Below are 21,531 nucleotides of genomic sequence, written 5' to 3'. Positions count from 1 at the left end.
TCTGCTGATTGCATGTACATTTTACTACTCCACTGGCTGCTATTAAATGGGCCAGAAGAGACAGCCATCCTCAGAGGGCAGGGAAGACCACATTTGCTTGGTGGGATCTAGGATCATGGGGCCATGGCTGTCATTAGGAGAAAGTCTCTCTGAGACTATGAACTGCTTACAGGATGGAATAAATTTTTACTGTGTACCAGCATTTGCATGTGGTAAAATTGACACTGGAGCAATTAACAGTATAAAGGTAAAACAACAGATAAAGCTATATAAAGTAGGTAGCAGTGGGAGGAATTCTGATGGTGAAACATAGCTTCATCTGAAATATTCATACATTCTCATGAACCTTACTGTCCACCAGTTGTTCTGGAAAAAAATGTATATTTAATTTCAAAGGTGAATTTAACAAACATTGTATAAAAAAAAAAAAAAAAAAAAAAAAAAAAAAAAAGCTGAATTATGTGGAGAAGGCAATAAAGCAGAAGGTCACAGTATTTTAGTCATCTAGCCACAGCTACTGCATCTAAAAAAAAGGTATGTTGCAGGCCCTTTGCTTTTTCAAAGCATTCCAGTAAGCTCACAGATGGACCTCAGAAGCACTTGCCTGAATTTTATAAAATGCAAAATATCTTGCAGTCTGCTGCACTGAACCAGAACTTATTACACTCTCTGTCAGCACTTCCCTTAGGACATTAGTAAGGGATTTCTTCATTAAATGATTCAAAGAAAAGTTCACTCATCAGCATAATTCTCAACATGAATACATTTTTTACATTACATTAAAAATACCTTTAACAAATAGTCCTTCATGTACGGGCATAACATATCTATACTGTTATTTTGAGGATATAACATTTAATGGGAAAGTAATAAATATATTGTACGAGTGGTTAAGAATTTTAAAAGCGCATTTCTGGTAGCAGACTTATTAAGCACAGCCTATTGTCAGGATCAAGCCCTTAGAAACAATGTTCAGTGGAGTAGTCTGTCATTGCCATGTAGCAATGTGAGAATCATCCTTTTGCTTTCTTCTTCACATTTTCAAGATGGAAATACCCTACCAGAAGCACAGCTAAGCTCTCTCCTAGTTGTCCGTGCTGTTACTCACCCCCTTTGAGGGATTACTACTGCATAATGGGTAGCACTCTTCTCCTTCCCAGAGCTTGGGTATTGCCTGTTGTGTTTCCTTGGCTAGACTGGTCTATGAGTATATAAACTTCACGTAACTCCACTGTGTTTTGCAGCTTTTCCAGAGACAATGGAAACCAATAGCTGATACTAATAGAGCAGCCTTCATAGTAACCACTTAATATTTAGATTTAGCACATAACATAATATTGAATAAGAAATAAAACGCTTATGATTAGATGAAATTTTATTATGCTGGTACAAAACCAGATGTGACAACTGAAACTCAGAGGGAAGCTAAGAAAGGTATTGCATTAGTGGCTTTAATTGTAAAAGGAGATTTTCAGCAGCACATGTATATTGCAGTCTTTTAAAGGATCTTATTCCCTGCTTCCTTCCTGTAATGACATTGCACAGAAGTTGTTTTTACTTATCAAATTAAAAATGACAGACTTAAAAAGTTTTCAACTGTGTAATCATTTCATCTGACCTTCATTATCACTATCTAGTTAGTTTCTGACTCCAGCACCTCTCGAGTTGTAACCTAACACATTCAGAAGTTGTGATATGTCAGAAATACTACAATGTCCATTACAAATCACAGGTGTGAAATCACAGACTTGGACTGACTTCAACAAACAGTAGCCAAAAAGAAATAAGAATTGCCACAGCAGTTAAAAAATTGCTCTCCTGCTGCTCCTTTCAGTAGTTAGTATACAACGTAGCTTTTAACCGCAGGAGATCTTAATCCAGTAATAATCTCAGCTAGTCCCATCTATTTCAAAGGTCTCTATAGATGCAGACAAATAAAAGAGAGAATCCCTTTTTTACACTGAAAGAAACGCTCTACTCCCCTCATCTCCTTTGCTCTCTCGGGGAATATTCTTCTCTTGGCTGTTACACACAAATGAATCTTTCTATGTGTTTGCTATTTTTTTGTTATATTTTTCAACTGAACAAATCACCTTGCAGTTAAAGCTGTTCTCTGTTCTCACCCAGACTCCATGCTTTCATACGTCAGTGACACTCTCCACTGATCAAGGGAATAAAGCCTCTAGGCTTCAGAACCAGGGGTTCTATAAAGTGCTCTTCATCAAGGCACATCCTGAGGATCATTTTTGGGATTTAATTTCATGATGGTGCAAAAATTAACCCTTCAGCTCCTTAATTATTTGCATGCCCTTGCTGTGAATTCTTGACAGCCTGTCGATACTGAGAAACCACCATGTAGCAGACTACAAATGAGGGCTTCAGCTAGCATTGCTGATTTCTTGATATGCCCTTCATGAAATACACACACACAAAAAGGGTATTGTACTCATGGTTAGGAGCAGGAGGAAGTTTGTTGTGGAAGGGTGAACTGTTCTTATGCTTGGGACTTCTGCATTTGTCACAGATGTTCACAGACTAACAGTATTTAAAAAGAAACCACCGTGCAAAACGTGCAAATTAAAACTTAATATGAACATAAGTTTGTTCGTGTTAAATACTAAATATGTGCATATAAAAAAGAAAAGGATCACATATGAATTAGCACACTAAAGCAAAATACAATGATGCAAAAAGCTTTTAAAAACTATGTATATTATCCCCAACATTTTGAGGCTATTTGTATTACAGCTTTTTCTGTGCATATCTCTAGACTTCATGGGGTGATGCCCTTTCTCCCTCAAGTTTGTGTAGCAACTCATATGATATAAGCATAACAACAAGGAAATTTTCTCAAAAGCTGCTTGTATGGATAGATGTTGATTTGTATATCAGAGAACCACAAAACCACAAAGGGATTTAGTGCTATTTTTAATTTTAGAGGAAAGCCACAGCTTAAAGTGTGATAGGGAAATTATATTCCTTTGCTTAGGGAGACAGGAGAGCTCTATTTACATCCTGGTTTTCTCAAATGCTCACTACCAGCAGTTTCCAATTATGCTAGCTGCAGTGCTGAATGTTCTACAGTACTGCAAACCATTTCTGAAAAGCTTAAACATTGATTAAAACAACAATTTGTTTACTTACACTTTCAAGTTGCTTTCCATACAGGTGCCTAAATCTGGACTGCAAATGAGAGGAGACAAAGCCTTAACCCGCCTTTGAGAACCAGCACTTTATATTCTTTCTACCTCAGTGTCCACACCTGAAACTGAGGCTGGTAGCAAGTATTTCTGTGACAAGGTAGGACTCATTCAGTAGTGACTGCAAAGCACTTGGAACCACTAAGATGGGAAGGCCATAGAAAAACGTTTATTATTAGCACAGTTTTATTACTTCAGGTTTTCTAAGCCTTAGAATACTTTCTGAAGCAAACAACACTTGAAAAATAGGGCTGTATTTCTGTTTCAGGTCACTGTGCCTGGACATGGAAAGAACCACTTTGTATATAGCAGAACTTCCTCTTTATATGAAAGATTCAGACAGCCCACAGACCACCATGAACCCAATAAAACATAAAAGAGAAATATAGACTAAGTATACCAAAGTAGAATTCCAAAGTAGAAGAAGAGCAGGAAGCTTTAAACACAAAGTAGGATTATTTTAGCACAAATATTTTCTGTCCATTGAGTCAATCTTCCTGTACATACAATGTATAAAAAAAAAAACAAAACCAAACCATTACTAGACATGCAAAGCTTCAGCAAGGTAAACCTGGATCTTCAGTGAAGCCAGATGATAGCCACAGTCATAAATATTACTTCCATTTTCTAAATAGGAGAGAGACAGAGATAACCCAAACAACCTGCCTAACTTGTTCAAGAGGCATATTCATATTGCATTTACAAACATAAGAGGGAAAGAAATTTCCCCTCATTTTCATAAGTATTATATCAAAAACAACCAAACGAGAGAAAAAGAAATGAAGAATTTTATCATGTTGCTCCTTCAGTATCTCTGCTCTATGAAAAAATGAAAGCAATAGAATAAATCAGAGATTTGTCTCTAATCACTATTCCTCCCCTAACACAAGAGGGCCAGAAGAATTAATGCTATAGGAATTCTCTTTAATTACCTCTTTCTTTGCCTTTAGTTACTCTACTAAGAATAGACCCACATAAAACTATCTCAGTGAAAAAGAAATGTGCACAGATAAAGCAAGGATCAATTATTAGTATTGTTAATACAGCAGAACCAATGGTTTGTTTATTATCACCTAAACCAGAAAACGTTGTATACAACACACATACTAGTTTTTTCAGAACTGCAGGATAATATAGCTTAATACTCTAATAGTCCTTGCACTGAATTCCACACTTACTACATGTAGCTTTAGCCTGCTTTTGAAATTGCACACAAAAGGCTATAAAGTACCTATCACTTCCTGAAGGAAAAAAACTGTTTGCATACTAAGAATGTTGTTTTGCCCAATGAAATATTGTTGTGAGTCCTTAATCACTCCAGCAGTATTTATTAGGATCCTGTAATCATTGGGGCTTCATAAAAAGCACAGATCTATGCTTTACCACCTTGCTCTCTGGCTGGTGAGAATATCTAAAGCCTATGTCCTCCTCAGGTCTGCCAGCTTAGAACTTCACAGCTCTTGTCATGTTATCACACAGGAAGGAAATGACTAATTTTGTCTCAATAGCAAACCAACAGCAAGTTGTGCTACCCTGAACATGCACGATCCAATCAGATTTGGTTGTAGAACATATATTACCAATAATAAACATAGAAAATGGAAAAATCCTCCTCTACAAATAGCTTAAAGAAAAGTAGCAATGATGTTTTGACGACACTGTCATTTTTCTGTGTCACTATTTTCTACATACCATGAAAGATGTTACGTGCTAATTCTAGCACCCTCAGCAGCATACCTGCTAAGCACCACAGATAGAGGAATGAATTTATAAAAAGAGACAGAGGGTGGAGTCATCTCACCAACCTGGACAAGGCATCCAGTTTAACTTAAAAATCTAGTTTCTCTCTAATGAATGGAAAAGAAATCCATCTATTTAGAACTTCATCTCATAGACTTCTACCTTAGAAATTTGGTCCTATCTGCATCTAATTGTTGATTAGATTTCCTTTGGGGTCAACAGAGTGATTTGCCTCTTTCAATGTCATTGTCTACGCTGGTCTTGGTATTGGTCTACTATGATCTTCCATATTTTTAAATAATCTGATGCTCAGATTTCAGAAACTATTAACACTAGCATTATTAAGTGGTAATATTTGTGAAAGTAAATGAGAATTGAGAGAGATGAGCAATGAGAAATGGTGAAAAAAATCTGAGAAGAAAGAAAGACAAGATTTAGGGATGAAAAATAGTGAGGACATGGGAAAACGAGACAAAAAGGGAACAGGAAAAAAGAAAAAGAAAGATAAAAAGGAAATCAACAGAATGAAAGTGAGGAGCAGAAGTGAGATAGAGATGAGAACAGGAAAAGCCTTTTTAAAGGCCAAAGGAAAGAATGCAGGGTGTAAAGCAAATGAAGGGACAAATAAGGAAGATCCTGCCACAAACCCTGATACATCAGAAATTGATGCTAGTTCTGAGCATGCAAATCAAGATAATGGCACAATAATTTAAATAAATAATTTACCACAGGGATTTAGTGCATCTATTTAAAAGGATTTGAAAAGTAACATTGGAGAGCTGAAAGCCTGACATTTAATAAATGCTTTAATCTACACATTCTCCATGCTGTTATGCATGATGATGAGGACAACAGAAATCACTGTGCTAACGTAGTACAAATATGTTTATATGTCTGGCCTTTCTTTCTTGAGTGCAGCATTAACTACTGACATGAGCATTTCCTCTCAACTAATGTGTGCTAAAAGCAAAGATCTCAAGAAGAAGCTGTCATCCTCAGGCTGCCAAGGGCTCATGAGAATGCTGGTCTAAGAAATGCTTCAGGATTAGTTATTAGGTCTCAGGTTAATTATTTCTTTGAGATTAACTCACTCTGTTTTTACAATTGATAATGAGATTTTCACTAGCTTAGGAGGAGGAGACACAAGTCCCACTGTTAAGTGGGGCAGGGAGGTAGTAGAGTGTAATTAGGAGAGCTCCCGCCATCAGATCTGGAGTCTTGAATTCAAAACTCAAGTTAGCCCAACATGCAAATGGGGTTGATGATTGCAGGTAAGGTTCCAGCAAATGTGTGCTCCCTGTACAACAAACAGTACATTCCTTGGTTCAGAGAGTGGGTGTTCCTAGGTAATTTGCATGCACTGAACTACATAACAATCTGGTTAGGACAATGATTCATATCATTGATACATATATCTGAAACTCACACAACTCTATCACAGATAGCCTAGTTCTCATCAGTGTTATTAACACTTCACTTCTATTAATATAATGAGTCACACAAAACAGGAAAATAGAAGTGTTGCTGTGCCACCCAAAACCGCTACTCATTCTGTTTATTAAAAGATTGCACTTTCTACAAGCAGCTACATTACACAAGTTAAAACAATAACAAAAAACATTCAGAGAAGGACATTTTCCATGCAGTCAGATGATGATTCCATGTAGGTGGTACTCTCATCCCTAACCAGTCAAATGCTAATGCACAGCGGATCAGATGGGAGGACTGCACTCTAGTTTATCAGTCTCCAAATTCAGCAACAACTGCCAGTAAATGTGTAGGCCATTCTTACAACAGAAAAGGTTACGCTCCTGTCTTGAACACTGTCAGATAATCTCACCATAATTCACCATGGCCCAAGAAAGCTTGCAAAAAATACTTCATTCAGCAGGCTTTAAACACTGTTCTGAATGAACAGAAAAATACAACAGAATCCTACACTGGGAGTCCCACTGTTAAGTTGGTCTAGGCAAAATAAACAAAATTCAAAGAATGGACAAATAAAAAACTGTCATAAGCCTTTATAAGGATGGACCTTAACAAACACTACTACTCCAAACACATGAAAAATAACCCCTGTGCCAACTGCATACTGCATTATGACAGCAGCGCACATTTTGACTTACACGCAGGATGAGAGTATGAATCACTTAACTATCTCAATGCACTATGCAAAGGTATAATAGGTCTGTACCTAGCTCTGTGAAGACATGCAATCTTGTTTAGCTCTTAATTGCTTAATATCTATTCTTTTTGATCAAACACTGTCTGGTCTCCTTGAGGTGATGATGGCAATCATTCACATGCATTTTGTTCATTTTATGTAAACGAAGAACTTGATGTAGATAGAACACAGGCATATATAATTTAAGCCACTTTGTAACCTCTTTAACTATTACTTTAAAACACTTGCAATTTTTAAAGAACAGAGAACTCTCTCGCACATGCTAGTTTGCTGCTTGAGGAACACCATGCCCTACATAACAAGTACCTGTAGTTTTTGCACCTCAAAGCCCCCTGGAAAAAGCAAGCTTCCCTTCTAGTCACAGACTGCCACTGAAATACTTCTTGATGCTCTGTCACTTGCCATTGACCAAATCCTCTGTCCTATTAAGCATGCCTAAAGAACTTCTCAGCCAGCCCAGCACAAGACACACAAAAGAAAATTGGATGTCATTTGACAAGAAAGTATACAAAAGATACAAACAGCCCGGCCTAAGAACAGAACCTCACCAGGAATCAGAAGGAGCTCACTATTTTATAGCTGGAAATCAAAATTCCCCTTTCACGTGGAAATGGTTGTACTTCCTTTATGATCATATTTTTCCCAGTTCTGCTTCCTGGTCACCTCCTTTTCTTGCTCTGTGTCCTCTCCTTTCTTGTACTGGTGTAGCAGGACCGTGTCACGTAGCTCCGGAAACATACGCCCACCATCCTCTTTCTCAAACTCACTGTCTATATATAGCAGATAGAAAGGTGCTGGGGGCTGCCTGACTTCCCTTTTCTTCTGAACAGAGGTTGTGGGTGACTTTCAAATTTGTCAACATTGTAGAGGAAAGTCTTAGAGGAAGTGTTCTCAAAGCCACAGAGAGCTGTGAGCCCAGGATGGAGCAGGAGAGGCACTACCTCGTACAGACCCTTGTTTCCTGAAGATACTACAGCTGGGGGCAGCTAACAGCTCTGCATCATCAACAAAGCCTCACTGCAAGGCGTGCAGTTAAAAGCAGGAAAGCGACCTCTGGAAAATAGAGACAGTCCACTTTGCCTCCTGCAGGAGGGCTCCTTTAAGTCACATCTATAGCAATTTTGAGCAAAAATAATCTGATTCCGTGCTTAATAGGATTGTACTTTATTTCTATAAGTGGTAACCTCTCTGCGACCTTGTCTTGCTGTCTTGGGGAACAGAATACCAAATACTTAGCAATTCTGTAGTATTTTCTACTTCCAAAGCATTGCAAGGAGAAATTAAGTATCTTCTGTTGCTTTATCCAAAACTGAGACCATTGCTCTAACGATATAGAATAAAATGCTATAAAGCTTTGGTGTGGAAAGCTTATCCCAGAAGAATTAACTAACCATACGAAGACACTAAACTCTGTTCTCATCAGGAAACTCAGGGCAGTTCTGTTCATGGTCAACTTGTATTTTTGGAAAAGACTGAAGAAGCAAAGTACTAAAATAGCAAGATATCTGTCTCTCTCTTCACCTGAGTGTGGTTCTTCAGAATGAGTCAACATAAGAAGTATGAAGAAAAATCAGCATGAGGGACCATATTTTATTGAATTCTCTGCTGACTGTGGAAATAAATATTTGCGAAAATAGAAACTGTAAAGTGATGCAAGAATTACACTCCATCTGTGAGCATCCCAGTCTTTAAGCATGGGCAGCTGCTGTAAAGCAGCATTTACGAGCAATATTACAAAAGCAAGATTTGCAGGATTATATTCACCCGAATCCCGATCTTTATGAGATGCTTCACAATACAAAGGGTGGTAAGGCATCACAATCAACTAAAAGTCAGTGGGAGCATTTTTTTTTTTCCCCCATTCTCCTAATTTATGCCTCTAAGCATAACAATTCTTCACGTGCTATTTGCATTAACTGTACCTTGTAGCTTGAAGTATTGCAAGCTAACAACACTGCAGAAAAGCATTTGTTTTAAATGCAGTGTTGTGTGTGCATATGAAGTAAGGTTACATGCGACATGAGCACTAGTTAATGGCTCTGATTCCTGGGGGTTGATTTCCCCTATTTCTCATTCCCACTCAAGGGCACAACTTGTAATTAGGGTCAGATTTTCAAAGAGTGTAGATGGACTATAGGCATTAAAATAAATGGCCAGATCTTTGCAAGACTTGCCTCAGAGTGTGGGATAAGATAGTGTTATGAATCACAGAGCTGCTGAGTGCTAAGCACTTTTAAAAATCAGGGCTTTCTTACATGCTCAGATTGAAGCTGAGCTCTTTCAAAAATCTTTTGTCAACTGCAGCATTCTTTGACTGCTAAAGTATTTGAAAAATGGGCCTTTAAATCTTTGTGAAATGCTAATTTCTACATTAATAAGAAACCTCTCTATATAGCACCTATAAATCTGGCCAACAGCAGTATTTAGGTAGCTCTGATTCCCCACTATTGTACAAACCACCCAGGAGTACGTGCTCCATGGGGAAGAGGGCTGACACTGTGTTGTCAGTGCTTACTCATGCTAATTCTGATCCTTCTGAATCCATGAAATACATATTTTGCTAGTTAATAAATGGTGATAAATACTACTGATAGATCAATCTCTTTTCAACATATCTCCACCTACAATTGAGATTTTAAGAATTAGATTAAATTTGAAGCTTTGAACCCTCTGAGAAATGATAAAAGAAAAAAAGGTTCATTTCCACATGACTATGAAATTCTATGAATACATGACTACATGACTATGGATTTCTATGAATATTTCTTCTAGGAGAAAAAAAACGAAGTTATTTTTCTTATGCTCAAAAATTAATACAGTGTAGAAACAGTATGAGGTTTTAGATTAGATTCTCCTTCTATCATTATTTGCTCTATTTATCTTATTTTTTTTCCAAAGCCGGTAAGTTCAGCCTTGCAGACTTTATACTGCTGACTCAGCTGACTGAGCCAAAACTCATAAAAATCTATTTTAAAAAGGTCCAATGATTTTATTTTCTAATCATAAATATGAAATTTAATTAGCATCTCATTGCTAACGAAGTCACCGTGGAAGGCGAGACTGAGGAATCAGGCACAGAGATGGAACCTCAAGCGTAAAGCAAAACAATTGTTATGCAGGAGCTAGTTTAACTCCTGCTTTCCTTCACAGAGGTTTCAGCTCTTTTAAGAACTGTGTACTCTGTTCACAGGTTTCCTTCTTTGATGGCAAGGCCTTTCTATCTTCTATGGCAGAAATTATTCTAGCACGATATAGCATAAAACAAAATAATAAAATAACATCATACAAGGTTCTATTGGGATTACAAACAGAAGCAAAGTAGAGCAACTTGGATCTGAATTCAAAATCCTGTTTTGTCATAAGATAAACAGGTCAATAAGTGTTTCAAATCCTATAAAAGCAATACACTCATCACCTGAGAGAAGAACTCATATTATTCTCCAGGGTACTGCAAACATCAGAAAGATTAAAGGATTTTTTTTAAAAAAAAAAGCCCATGGAGAATTTAAAAAGCCTCTTTAAAAATGAAACTTGTCCAGCCTTTTTATTATTAGCATTCCTAGAAGAAATGTCCTAGACACCAACCAGCACTGCTGCTGGCATTACTGGGTGAAATCCTGTCTATTGAGAGCTACTTCTGAAATCTTCTCTCTGCATTTTATGAGAGGACAAGAGCTCTTGATCTGTCTTTGTCCATCCTTGCCTGTATGACAGGGTTACCTGTGTGACATTTCCCTACCCAGCAACACAGATGGTTACTTGAGAGGAAGGAAAAAAGAGCCAGGGGTTCTTTTATTCCTGCTCCGTGAGGTGCCTTGGTGAAGGAGCACAAAATGCAGAACATCACGGAAGAGAGAACTCGGTGAGAAGTGGGCAAGTACCGTGGGAGAGCTCTGAAAAGGCTGATGAACTACAGTAACCACAGAACTGTACTTTCTCCTTATACTCACACTGAAATTGTTCACAGCAAATGAGTGTGGGAGGTAGTGTTTGCAGGACCTGTCCTGAGAGAAAGTAATCATTAATGATTCCTGGTTGCTAGTAAAGCTTTTGAAGTAGCTCTGGGTGTTTGCATGCCCTTTGGTTGCTCTCAAGTGACAGCCTTCCCTAGGGTAAAAAGGGCTTTATTAGTGCTGGCCATGGCTGCTTCTGGGTGGACAACTCTTTTATTCTTCTGTGTTCCCTGATGTGACTTGAAAGCTGGAAACATCCAAGAACGTGGTTGCAGCATCCTAAAAACTTACTGTCTTGCAGTTTGACAAAACCTGCAGCTCTTTCTTGTTCTCAGTAATGGAAAGCAGAGGTTATACATCAGGCAGTATTCAATAGAGGAAGGCAAGAGCAGTTCAGGGGCAATGAAGGTTTCTCAGATACTCTGACTAATTTTCTCTTGAGAATCACATAACCCTTTAAAAGCACTGTTCAGCCTTTAGGGCAGCCCCCAGTGAGTACAGCAGTATTTTCATACCGGTTGTAAAGACTGGTGGACGGACTGGTTAGATGATACTCATATGTCTGCATTGCCAAAACCAAGTGCACTCCACTTCTGATGATCGGCTGCCCTGATATACCTCAAGTATCTCCCTCCATCTCTTATCAAAGTGTCTCCTTGCAGAAGCGACAGTCTATTTATATTCTGATGAAAAGCAGTAAAAAGCTGCCTTAAGAACTGTTTATTTTCTAGATCCTGTCTTCACCTTTTTCCTTGCATATTGCAGGAAAAATTATGGCTCTCAGAAAGTAAAAACACAGAGGAGAAGCATAGACCTTGTTATGACATCCTGACTGCTTCTCTCACATAGCATTAACCCTTTCTGTCCTAATAACCCTGCCTACTTGGAACTGAGGAAGCTGTTAGAAGGAAGACTGGTGTAACAGGAATAGTGAAAACAGAGCTACCAAGGACAGAAAGGACTTTTCTGAAAAGAATAAAATTCAGCAAAACTTTTAAATAAACACCTGGAAAGCTTTAATTATAGTGAGATGAAATCTGACTTCAGAAAGTAAAAAGCTACAAAGAATATCTGTTAAAAGTAGAATTCTTCCTTTCGTTCTCACATAATTATTCACTTGGAATGGCCAACAACTACAACCCAAAAATGCTATCATCAGGGTTGACTTCATAAACACTGGGCATTTCCTAGCAATGGCAGTGATGAGGTGAGTGGTGGACGTGAGGTAAGCTGAGTGAGGACTCACTCAGAAAGTTGGTAACCTTTCTTGATGGGATCAGAACCTGGCATTTGCAGCCCCTGGTATCTCCACTGGGGTGCTGACATCAGCCTTAGTAAGTCACATTTATCTCAATTCAAATTTCTGGAATAACTCTTTACATTTCTTTCTAATATTTATTATATCATTCACCCTAGCAAGGTAAAAAAGAATTAGACTTTCTCACTTCACAGTTTGAGGATCTGAGTTGGATAATTCTAGTAAAACATGTTTTAAAGCATAAAGGAAGTTTAAAATAACCATATTCTCCTCTCAGATTTTTATATGCAAACTTTTAGCTCTCAGCCAAAAATGTTACCATACGTTTTCAGGTCAGAAATGGTCCAGCTGATTGCTCATAACCCATATCCAGACAGAAGACTAACTCAATTCACTATGATTTTCTCTAGGTTGGTAGTGTGGGCTGCAGGCAGCTGCATGTGTCCTCTTGGGCTTGTGTCAGGCCAAACCCAGGGAAGAACAAATTTCTGGTTTGAGACTACTGAGTTCACTGCCTCCACGTGAGGGCAGGAGGAAGGTGGGAAGAAACCACTTCTAGACACGCAGAACGTAACACAGAATGCCAGGATGTGGCATTGCGCAGCCCACAGGGTCTGATGATCTCGTGTGGCTTTTTATACATGTTAAATGCAGGACCACAGAGAACCAATATTAGACCATGTTTGAAACACAGCACAACCACCTCCCCCCACTACAGTTGTATGCATTAAGTATTCTCCATGAGAGCGAAAGAAAACAATGCACAAGAATCCCCCAGATGAAAATACAACTTCCACGGTGAGGTACAGAAGACTTATTAAAGCACCACAGCCCGTCTATGCCTTCCCTCTGATTTTTGATTTTTTCATTTGCTATGCTTTATGTATTGCTTCATTTCCTTCAGGATCAGTAGCAAACCAGAGGTGACAGATATCCTCAGCTCTGAAGTGTGCTGTGCAGGGAGAAGTTTGTTAGCTGTTTTCACTCACCTGATGAAACTACCGTATATGGATGATAACAAGAATCAGAGAGGAAGAGGAAAGGAGATGTAAAACAACATAAGTGAGGGAAGTCAGACAAAAGCATCAGACTGAAGGTAGAGAGGACTTGGGATGTCCAGTGAGGACCAAGATAACAGCAACTAACCACCCTCCACTTTTTTGCATGTTCTTCCTTCAAAGTTTTGAATGTTCAAAGGACCTTTACTATACTTATCCCTTTATACAGAGACTGCACTTAAATATGGGATGATCACATTAGCTGTTTAATGGGTTTGCATCCAATATTTCTAATACTATCCTGCTCAAATAGTTTGGGATTTATGCGCAATTATCTTATAATGATGCAATTGCAATGAGTTTGCATTTTTCCACATTGTAGAAGTTCTAAAAGGTATCAGAGCTTGTCATTAAACTCTCAGCCTTCAAAAAGTGGCATTCAAATCCTGACCATTTCTGCCTTACACCTAGCATTTTCCAATTGTTCTCTGTAGGTGAAAAAGTTCATTCCTTCCTGATACTGTATTCTCATACAGCTTCTAAAGTAACTATTGAGCCAGACACTACTCTCCCAGGTGTGCAACCCCAGTTGTTCAGTGATTCAGTGAAGGTGTTACTGTCAATAGCACTTACTCCAGCAAAGCTGACTGATATTGCTCTCACTATGGATACGGGCAAGTCACAAAAACATCATTCTGTTTTGTAACACTCCATAAGAAAATGCCCAAGTATCATTTTTCCTTCAAACCATTGAATTTCAGATTAAAAAGAAACTGACTCAGTGTTTCCAGCCTTACAGGAAATGTAATACTCCTTCACTTTTTTTTTTTTTTTTTTTTTTTTTTTATAAAAAATAAAGCAGAAGAAAAACACACTCCTTTCTGACCTAAGACAGAAGTTTAGGTATATATTTTTTTTCATACTGCATTCATAGCTTTCATGGCTTAAATTGCAAAAATGAGTGAATAAAAGACAGAAGGAAATTAAACCTTCTACAATAAAACATGTTAGCCTTGGATCTTCCTGAAAAATACATAACTGAAAATACAGGTACTGGAAGGATGCAACATGTCAAAAATATTCTTAAACTAATCAATATTGAGACTTATTCTGTCCTGTTTTGGCAGGAACTGTGAAGGGAAACTACCAGAGCAGTAGCAGAGATGATCTTCCCTCCTCTTCCCACCCCCACCCCACCCCCCTGACCCGAGAAAATCAGCTCTGCAATAGTAAAGAAGACAAGAAAGTTTATGAATTTTTCTATTTTCCTTCAGTGCAAGGCATTAGTGAAATGAGTTTAATGATCTCACCAACTACTTCATTATAAACTATGAAAAATGTACAGAGTTGCAACTATCTTCACAAAAAGCCAAGAAATAGAGATGCAGGCAGTAGCTGCTGGATAGACCCCACACCTTGTTCTTGTAAAAGACTGTAGGCACCAGTCTTTTCATGGAGATGATCCATGCAAAACCGCCATGGCTTCATTCAACAGGCCAGTATGGTTAGTGAATTCTAAACATCCCTGGTAGTTTAACTGAGATGTTAAAAGCCAAAAGCCTCAAACTGATCTTATGTCATATTCTCAGTTGATGATTAAGAAGAAAAGACTCAATCACCATTTGCACTGCAGTTTGGAAATTAGGTGTATTTAGTGCGAGCTTTAGAAAAAGAATTGAAACAACTTTCAGGTGTTTTCCCAGTTCTCTCAGGATTCAGAATTCATAGAGGAAAACATCTGAAGGGAAAATCTTTTGCCTTTTAATGGTGTTTAAAACTTCGGAGGACTTGGTTTTGTGCTCAAATATATTAAATGTGTGTAACAACCTATTAAGCATGCTCACTGATTTCAAGTAGGTAGCTTAGAAATGTTTATACACATACAGAGCCATAAGAAATGAAGTGGAAACAACCTATTAACTGCTATTGACAACCATATATGTCCTGCTTGCATACAGTGTTGTCGGCATTCATATGGATAAAAAAAAAAAAAAAAAAGGATCTAATTTTAGACAGAAAGCCTACATTAAAGTTTCAGTGCCTCAGTTACAACCTGCTGAAAATTTGCCAGCAGACATCCAGCACTGAGGGGGCTGGCGGGGATCCTTTCACTGGTTGCAATGAAGATGTATTCCTCCCCTGAACTACAATGAACAGGGCAGACTTATCAGGCTTGAGCAAACAACAAGTATCTTTGTGTAAGGCCAAACTGGCCTCAGGGACCAGAACAAAAATATCTGTTAATACCACACCAGTGCTACTTTATACAGACAGATTCACCAAGGCAACAATTACTAGCAATAATATCACATACACAGCTGTATATACATTTACCCTTTTGACGAAACCAGAATGTTACAGCATTTACTTTGACATTTCTGATAGATTTCCAGTGAGATTTGACAAATTCTTCTTTCCTGTTGAGTTGCTAAACAGATTCACTGAAGTAAACAGCATTAGAAAGTAAAGCTCCATCCAGCACTGAAGATCAAATAGGTTTTGTGGGACTAATGTAACAAGAATATTCTCTTCACTACACATTCACCAGTGATAGCAGACAATGTACAACACATGATCAGCTTCTGGTGCTGTTGGTAATACATTTCCATGAGCTGTGAAAAAAACCTTGTGTTTGCCTTTTGTATAAAAGAGCACAAAGGCCTTACCTACTGGTAAATTTTTAAACACCCCTCCTGTACATCAATGAGCATGTGAGAATTCATGATACTCACAAACTAGAGCCCAACTACTTGGCGGAAGAGTATGAAGGAAGAAAGGTGCCCAAAATAAAGTTCAGAGAAGACATTTATGTTTAAAGTCGGTGTGCAAACCTTCAGGCAGGGAGCAATCCACTGCTGCCCATGGCTGGGACACAGCATGTCTGGGTGTATGACAGATTGGCCGTTCTGTCAAATCGCACTTTAAACAGATTAGCACTGTATTCTCCTTTTGCCTGAGAGGAGCAAAAGTGAGAGGGTAATATAGGGAGAGAATACTGACTGAAGAAGTAGAGAGAAAGAGCCTTTTACTACTTGTTGGATGTGTGCCACAGAGACCAATTATATACTTTTGACATCAACCATTATAATTCCAGAGTCCTTGAACAAATCACAAGCAGAAAGGTTACCTTCCTGAAAACGTTCATTGCCATTAAATAACTGACCCTGACTAGAGGGTGAAGGCAGCACTTAAGTGAGAGTTTGGGGGAAGAGAGGAGATGGAGAATCTTATTATACATACACCTGAGAAAACCCCATCATTTGTTCTGAAAAGGGAATTGCAGATTCACTGCAGATACTCTGTTCTCAGCAAAGCGGACAGCGTTCTGAGAATGCAAATCCTACAGACAGCAGTGATAAACAGCCAAAGCAAAAATCATATCTCACTGATACCAGTGGCAAAACTCCACTAAACTTGGTGAGGGCTAGAGTTTTACCCTCCAGTTTGAAAGCCACAAGACCTGAACCCATATTCCTTACTCTTTTATGGTTTAGATCACTGTGGGGGTTACTTACAAAGAAAGCTAGGTCAAATTCCACCACCTGTTACACAACCTTAATGACCACATCTAAGTGAAACTTTTGTTTCTCATGAAACATGCACTTCAGTACCAAAGAGAATTGAGACACCTGATAAGTGGATAGCTGGTTCTCTTTCAATAATATAGACATAATATTGGGAGAAAGAAAGATCTTTATACGCTTCATCCTCTGTGAGTCATCATGCCACATAACTCATTAAAAAATTGACTAAGTGACAGTATAAAACTAAATCATTTGGTATACTACATTCAGATTTCTTTCGCATATCCCAGTAATTTGGGATGCATCCTTTTAGAGAAGGTTCAAGTTGCTTTTAATTTTAAGAGGTAAAACTGCATTCAAATGGTTCTCTTCTCACTCATGCTGAATTTTTACTTTACTCTTAGTTCATAGTTAAATATAAATGGAAGTAACTATTTGCGTAAGAATGAGGAGTCCAACATGTGATTCTGAATGTCTGTTCCAGAGGTGCCCCTCCCAATACAGCAATTTGCTGGGTGGGTGGAAAGATTCCACGCTCTTTCCAGCTGAAATTTCACTCCTGCCAGGTATATGACTAAAGAAACTAGAAAAAAATATTGAATTCTAGCTCCACATCCCCTTGTATCTGTCAACCCAATTTTGACAATGTCCATTTAAATTCAACCCACAGCAAACCACGATGATGAGGGACGATGGTGAGAGGGAAGGGATAAGGGGCAAAATGTTGTCTCAGCCAATTTATTTCTGGGAGATATCAAGGCGTCACAAGAAGAATTAGTACTGGGGGCATAGGATTCCAAAAACACAAAACACAAAATCATCATGCAAGTTTTGCAGAATGACTAAAAGGAACACCAGAACATTTCATGTCATAAGACAAGTTGTAACAGAGTAAGGACTCATATTAAAATTGTACGAATAAAACTAACATCTCTTATTTTATTGTTCTAGGCTTTTGGACTTTTCATCAGATCCAAAAGACAAAGATATTTTAATGTACCTGCTTCAGTATTCAGAAGAGAATGCTCACAGCTCAAAGGCCACAGTTTGCTAGCTCTGAATCAAAAAGGATATATTATAATTGCAAACATAGTTTAAGCTTCTTTCACTCATAAGGAGATAGACAATTTGAGAGAGAAGGGTAGATTAAGAGAATTCTCTCACATAATAATTCTCTTATTAATTCAGCTGAGTTTAATATGTGATCCTTATTCAGTCCCCAAAAGCCCAAACCAGAACATCCCTAGAAATAAATCTTCGGTCTCAATAGCCCTGCTTAAGAAGGTGAGGCTAAAAAGCTTCATCAAAAAAATTACTGCTTTGTCATATCTGGTTCAAAGCTTATAAACTTAAATACACAATAATAGCAGACACTACCCTTGGATGCAGTTTTAACCATATCTGATCCTGGCAACTTCTGGTATTTAAAAAATGAGCTGTCTCCAAATCCACGGGGCAAAGTTACTCCCACTACAGCATTACAGCAAGGAACCTCTCTCTACCCCTGAGATTTGAAATCCTGTGGGATTCAATGGGACATAAACTACCTTAGTGTCAGATCAGGAGTTCTGTATCTAAGAGCTTTACAAAGCTCTTGCTCTGCTCTAGCCTGCATATGCTGTAAAGGAAAGAGGAGCTGAGAAACTGCAAAAAGTCCTCCAGTTCCTCTACAAGTATGTGGGGAGATGCCAAGGCAGCAGAGTAAGACCATCTGCTTCAGTGGCTCCTCCCATCATAAATGTAATATCGAGATTAAAACAGATAGAAAAATCTAATGGAGGGTTGGGGTAAAAAGAGTGGGATGATATAAAGAGCAGGGATAGAAAAAACAACGTCAGGGAAGGCTGTATTTGTGAGTAGAAAGGAAGCTATGGTGTGTTATAGGCGTTAGAAAATTCTGTTGTGAGAGAGAAGGAAACAGAGACAGGATGACAGTGGTTATTTGTTGTGAATCTCTAAGTATGAGTCTGAGAATTGGAGGGAAGCTACTTAAGAATAAAAGTCTGCTACTTTGGGATGCATCTCCAAAACTGCAAATATGCAAATCCTGAATATGTACGTGAGCAAAGGGGCAGATATAAAAGCAGCATATGTGTACAAGGACAGTCCAGTGGAAAGGCAACACCATGGCGTGTGCAAAATCAACTTTGCAGGGCTGCAGTGTATGCTGTGTGCATGAGAAAGAGGATGGAGCAGGAAGGAGGAGTGCATGTGAGAAGCAACAGGAAAGGGGAACACAAGACAGAGAAGGAAATCACAGAGGGGAAGGAGAGAAAGACTGAAAACATGGGGGAGGATGTACAGTCTGTTGCACAGACAAGAAAAAGAAGGTGGAGGGAAGAGAAAGAAAGGAACAAGGGGAACATTTGTCACACACAAAAAATATGCTTGATGAAAAACAGGCATAAGAAGATGGTGAAAAAGATAGTAAGAGATCCACTAGTGTTGAGTAAATAAAGGAAGTGAGAAGAACTAATTTAAAAAAAAAAGATTTTATGATTTTACTAGTTAATAGAAAGCATAAATCCCCAATGAAAGGATTTTAAAAAAGAGCTAGGGTTCAACATACTACGAATAGAAGCAGAAATTCCCTGGAGACCAGTGCTGACAATCAGTCCTTTCATCTCCCCCCGCTAGGCCTCCATTTCAATCCTCCTTCCCAGCGCACACTTCTTGAAGAAGATGTTTTCACCTCCAGCTACCACCTGTTTACCTCGCAGAAACCTCAGCTCCGTGTACCTGCGCATGCAGAGTACAGTTAGACCTGCTGAGGGCAAGGAAGACACGAATGCAATCATTCTCAAAGAAACACGCTCTTGAAAATGAACACAAAAAAGAGGTGAAAGGTGAAAGTGGAACTCGTAGTGATTAGAGTCAAACGCCGTCCTAGCCAGCAGTGAGGTGGAGCTGATCTGACAGCTGCTTTCCTTACCTTGGGTGCTCATGAGTGACCAGGCTGTCTTGCTGCAGCTGCCGCAGGCTGAGAGTCCCTATGTTGCCTCCATGCAATTGCCACCGTCTCTCCAGGAGTCCTGGAGAGGTTATTTGCGCTCTGCAGCTGTTAAAAAGTAAAGGAAACACAAGGAGCAAAACACCCCCTGGCCCCAAATGTGCCGAAAGTTTATGGAGAATCAGGAATAAAGGAAGCAAGTGCACCAGTGTCAGAATGAGCAAAGAGCGACACAGAAAGTGAGAAAAAGTGTGTCAGAGGCTGGGAGGGGCGGAGGAGGAAAATGCAAAGATCTGACAGGAAACTAGACTATAAATCTGCTTAGGGTTTAAAAAAAACATATTTCTGCTCCCCAGTGATACAGCCTGTTTGCAAATGAGTCTGCACGCAGGTGACAGCAGAGCCCTGAAGTACCACTGTAAGCAAATACAGAGACACTTCTGCCCCTTCCCCAGGAAGAGCAGTGGGCAGAGCAGGCAGCAGCGCAATCACAAACAACTGGCTCAGATAGAAAAAGCAGATTGTCTTTGCTGCCTCACTTCTAGTTTCCTGGACTTTTAGGGCATGTTTCCCTGTGCAAAAGGGGACATGCTGAATGCCAGCCTTACTGGTGCTGTGCCTCTCTGAGCACAAAGCAGCAGCCTTTGCTTCTCAGTACACACGCTGGCTAGAAAGCAGGCAAGAAAGAAAAAGAGAAAGGAAGGACTGAACAGAAGAGAGTTTCAAGAAAAACAGTTCCATGCAGAAGTTCAGTGGTTTCCCAAGGTTTCAAAGGGTTTTCAAGAAAACATCTATTTAATTAGCAGCTACTGTCACTAAAAGGGTAGTCAATGAAATTTCATGCAAGTATTAGAATATTGTAGAGTTGAATGGTACTTAAAAACAACATATTTTCCAAAGGAAGTCTCTGCTGACATAAATAAGCTGCAGGATCTTGAATGGCTTTAATGCTGGGCTCTGGGCTCAAGGCCACACACGGGCAAATTTAACAACTGTTGGGTCTCACTGAGGACATTTATGGGCTGGGAGGTTTCTTCCGCAGTCAAGCCAACAAGAACAAAGCAAACCAGTCCTGTTCTAGTCCCGGGGGACCAGGACACACCACCGCTGCAAGTAACCGTCCTTCAATGCTGCTATGTTCTTCAGGGATCCGTAGCCTGCCTCACTCGCATGATGTGCCTGCCACTCCTGCTGACCCTTGTTCTGCAATTGCCTATTCAACCTCCAGGGGTAAAACAGGACACAAATAATGCTCTACTCCCAGCCGTTACCTAGGCTTTGCCCTTTGCACTGGATGGATGCACTCATTGGAAGTCAGCAATAAGTGAAGACTCACTGGAGTCAGCAATAGGAAAGTAATGGAGTGAGAGACAGAGAAAGGAGAAGTAGTTGTTAGACTAAAGGAAAACAATAAATGGAAAGAAAGTGCAGTGGAAAAAAACTATCAAATGATATAACAGAGTCAAAGGATACAGCAGTGACAAAGAAAACAGAATGAAGGAAGTGAGATGATAAACTGAAAAGAAGAAATGTAAGGGAGACAATATATGGCTCAAAGTGTCATTACAGTAACACTCAAAAGTGTTCTTATCAAACTGAAAACCTCAGCCCTGTGAAAGCTGGGAGGGAGCAAAATATATTCTAGACAGCAAAATGCGTGGGGCAGCTCTGCTCTAATTCTGCCTTATCATCCTTCTGATTTCATGTGTTTGTAGCCAGACCA

The 21,531-nt window shown here is 39.1% G+C and overlaps 1 protein-coding gene across 1 annotated transcript in view; it reads right to left on the bottom strand.

The window, feature by feature from the left end:
• The window catches only part of CARD11 (caspase recruitment domain family member 11), a 44,086-nt gene extending 24,111 nt beyond the window's left edge, over nucleotides 1–19,975 (bottom strand). Inside the window, exon 1 of the mRNA XM_032197638.1 lies at nucleotides 19,791–19,975. Within this exon, the coding sequence (XP_032053529.1) occupies nucleotides 19,791–19,803 (13 nt within the window). The 5' untranslated portion in view covers nucleotides 19,804–19,975. The remainder of the gene's footprint in view (nucleotides 1–19,790) is intronic.
• Between the last annotated feature and the right edge of the window lie 1,556 nt (nucleotides 19,976–21,531).

This window comes from Aythya fuligula, chromosome 15, assembly GCF_009819795.1.
Source record: "Aythya fuligula isolate bAytFul2 chromosome 15, bAytFul2.pri, whole genome shotgun sequence".
Classification (NCBI taxonomy): domain Eukaryota; kingdom Metazoa; phylum Chordata; class Aves; order Anseriformes; family Anatidae; genus Aythya; species Aythya fuligula.
This window is presented reverse-complemented; position numbering and strand designations above follow the sequence as displayed.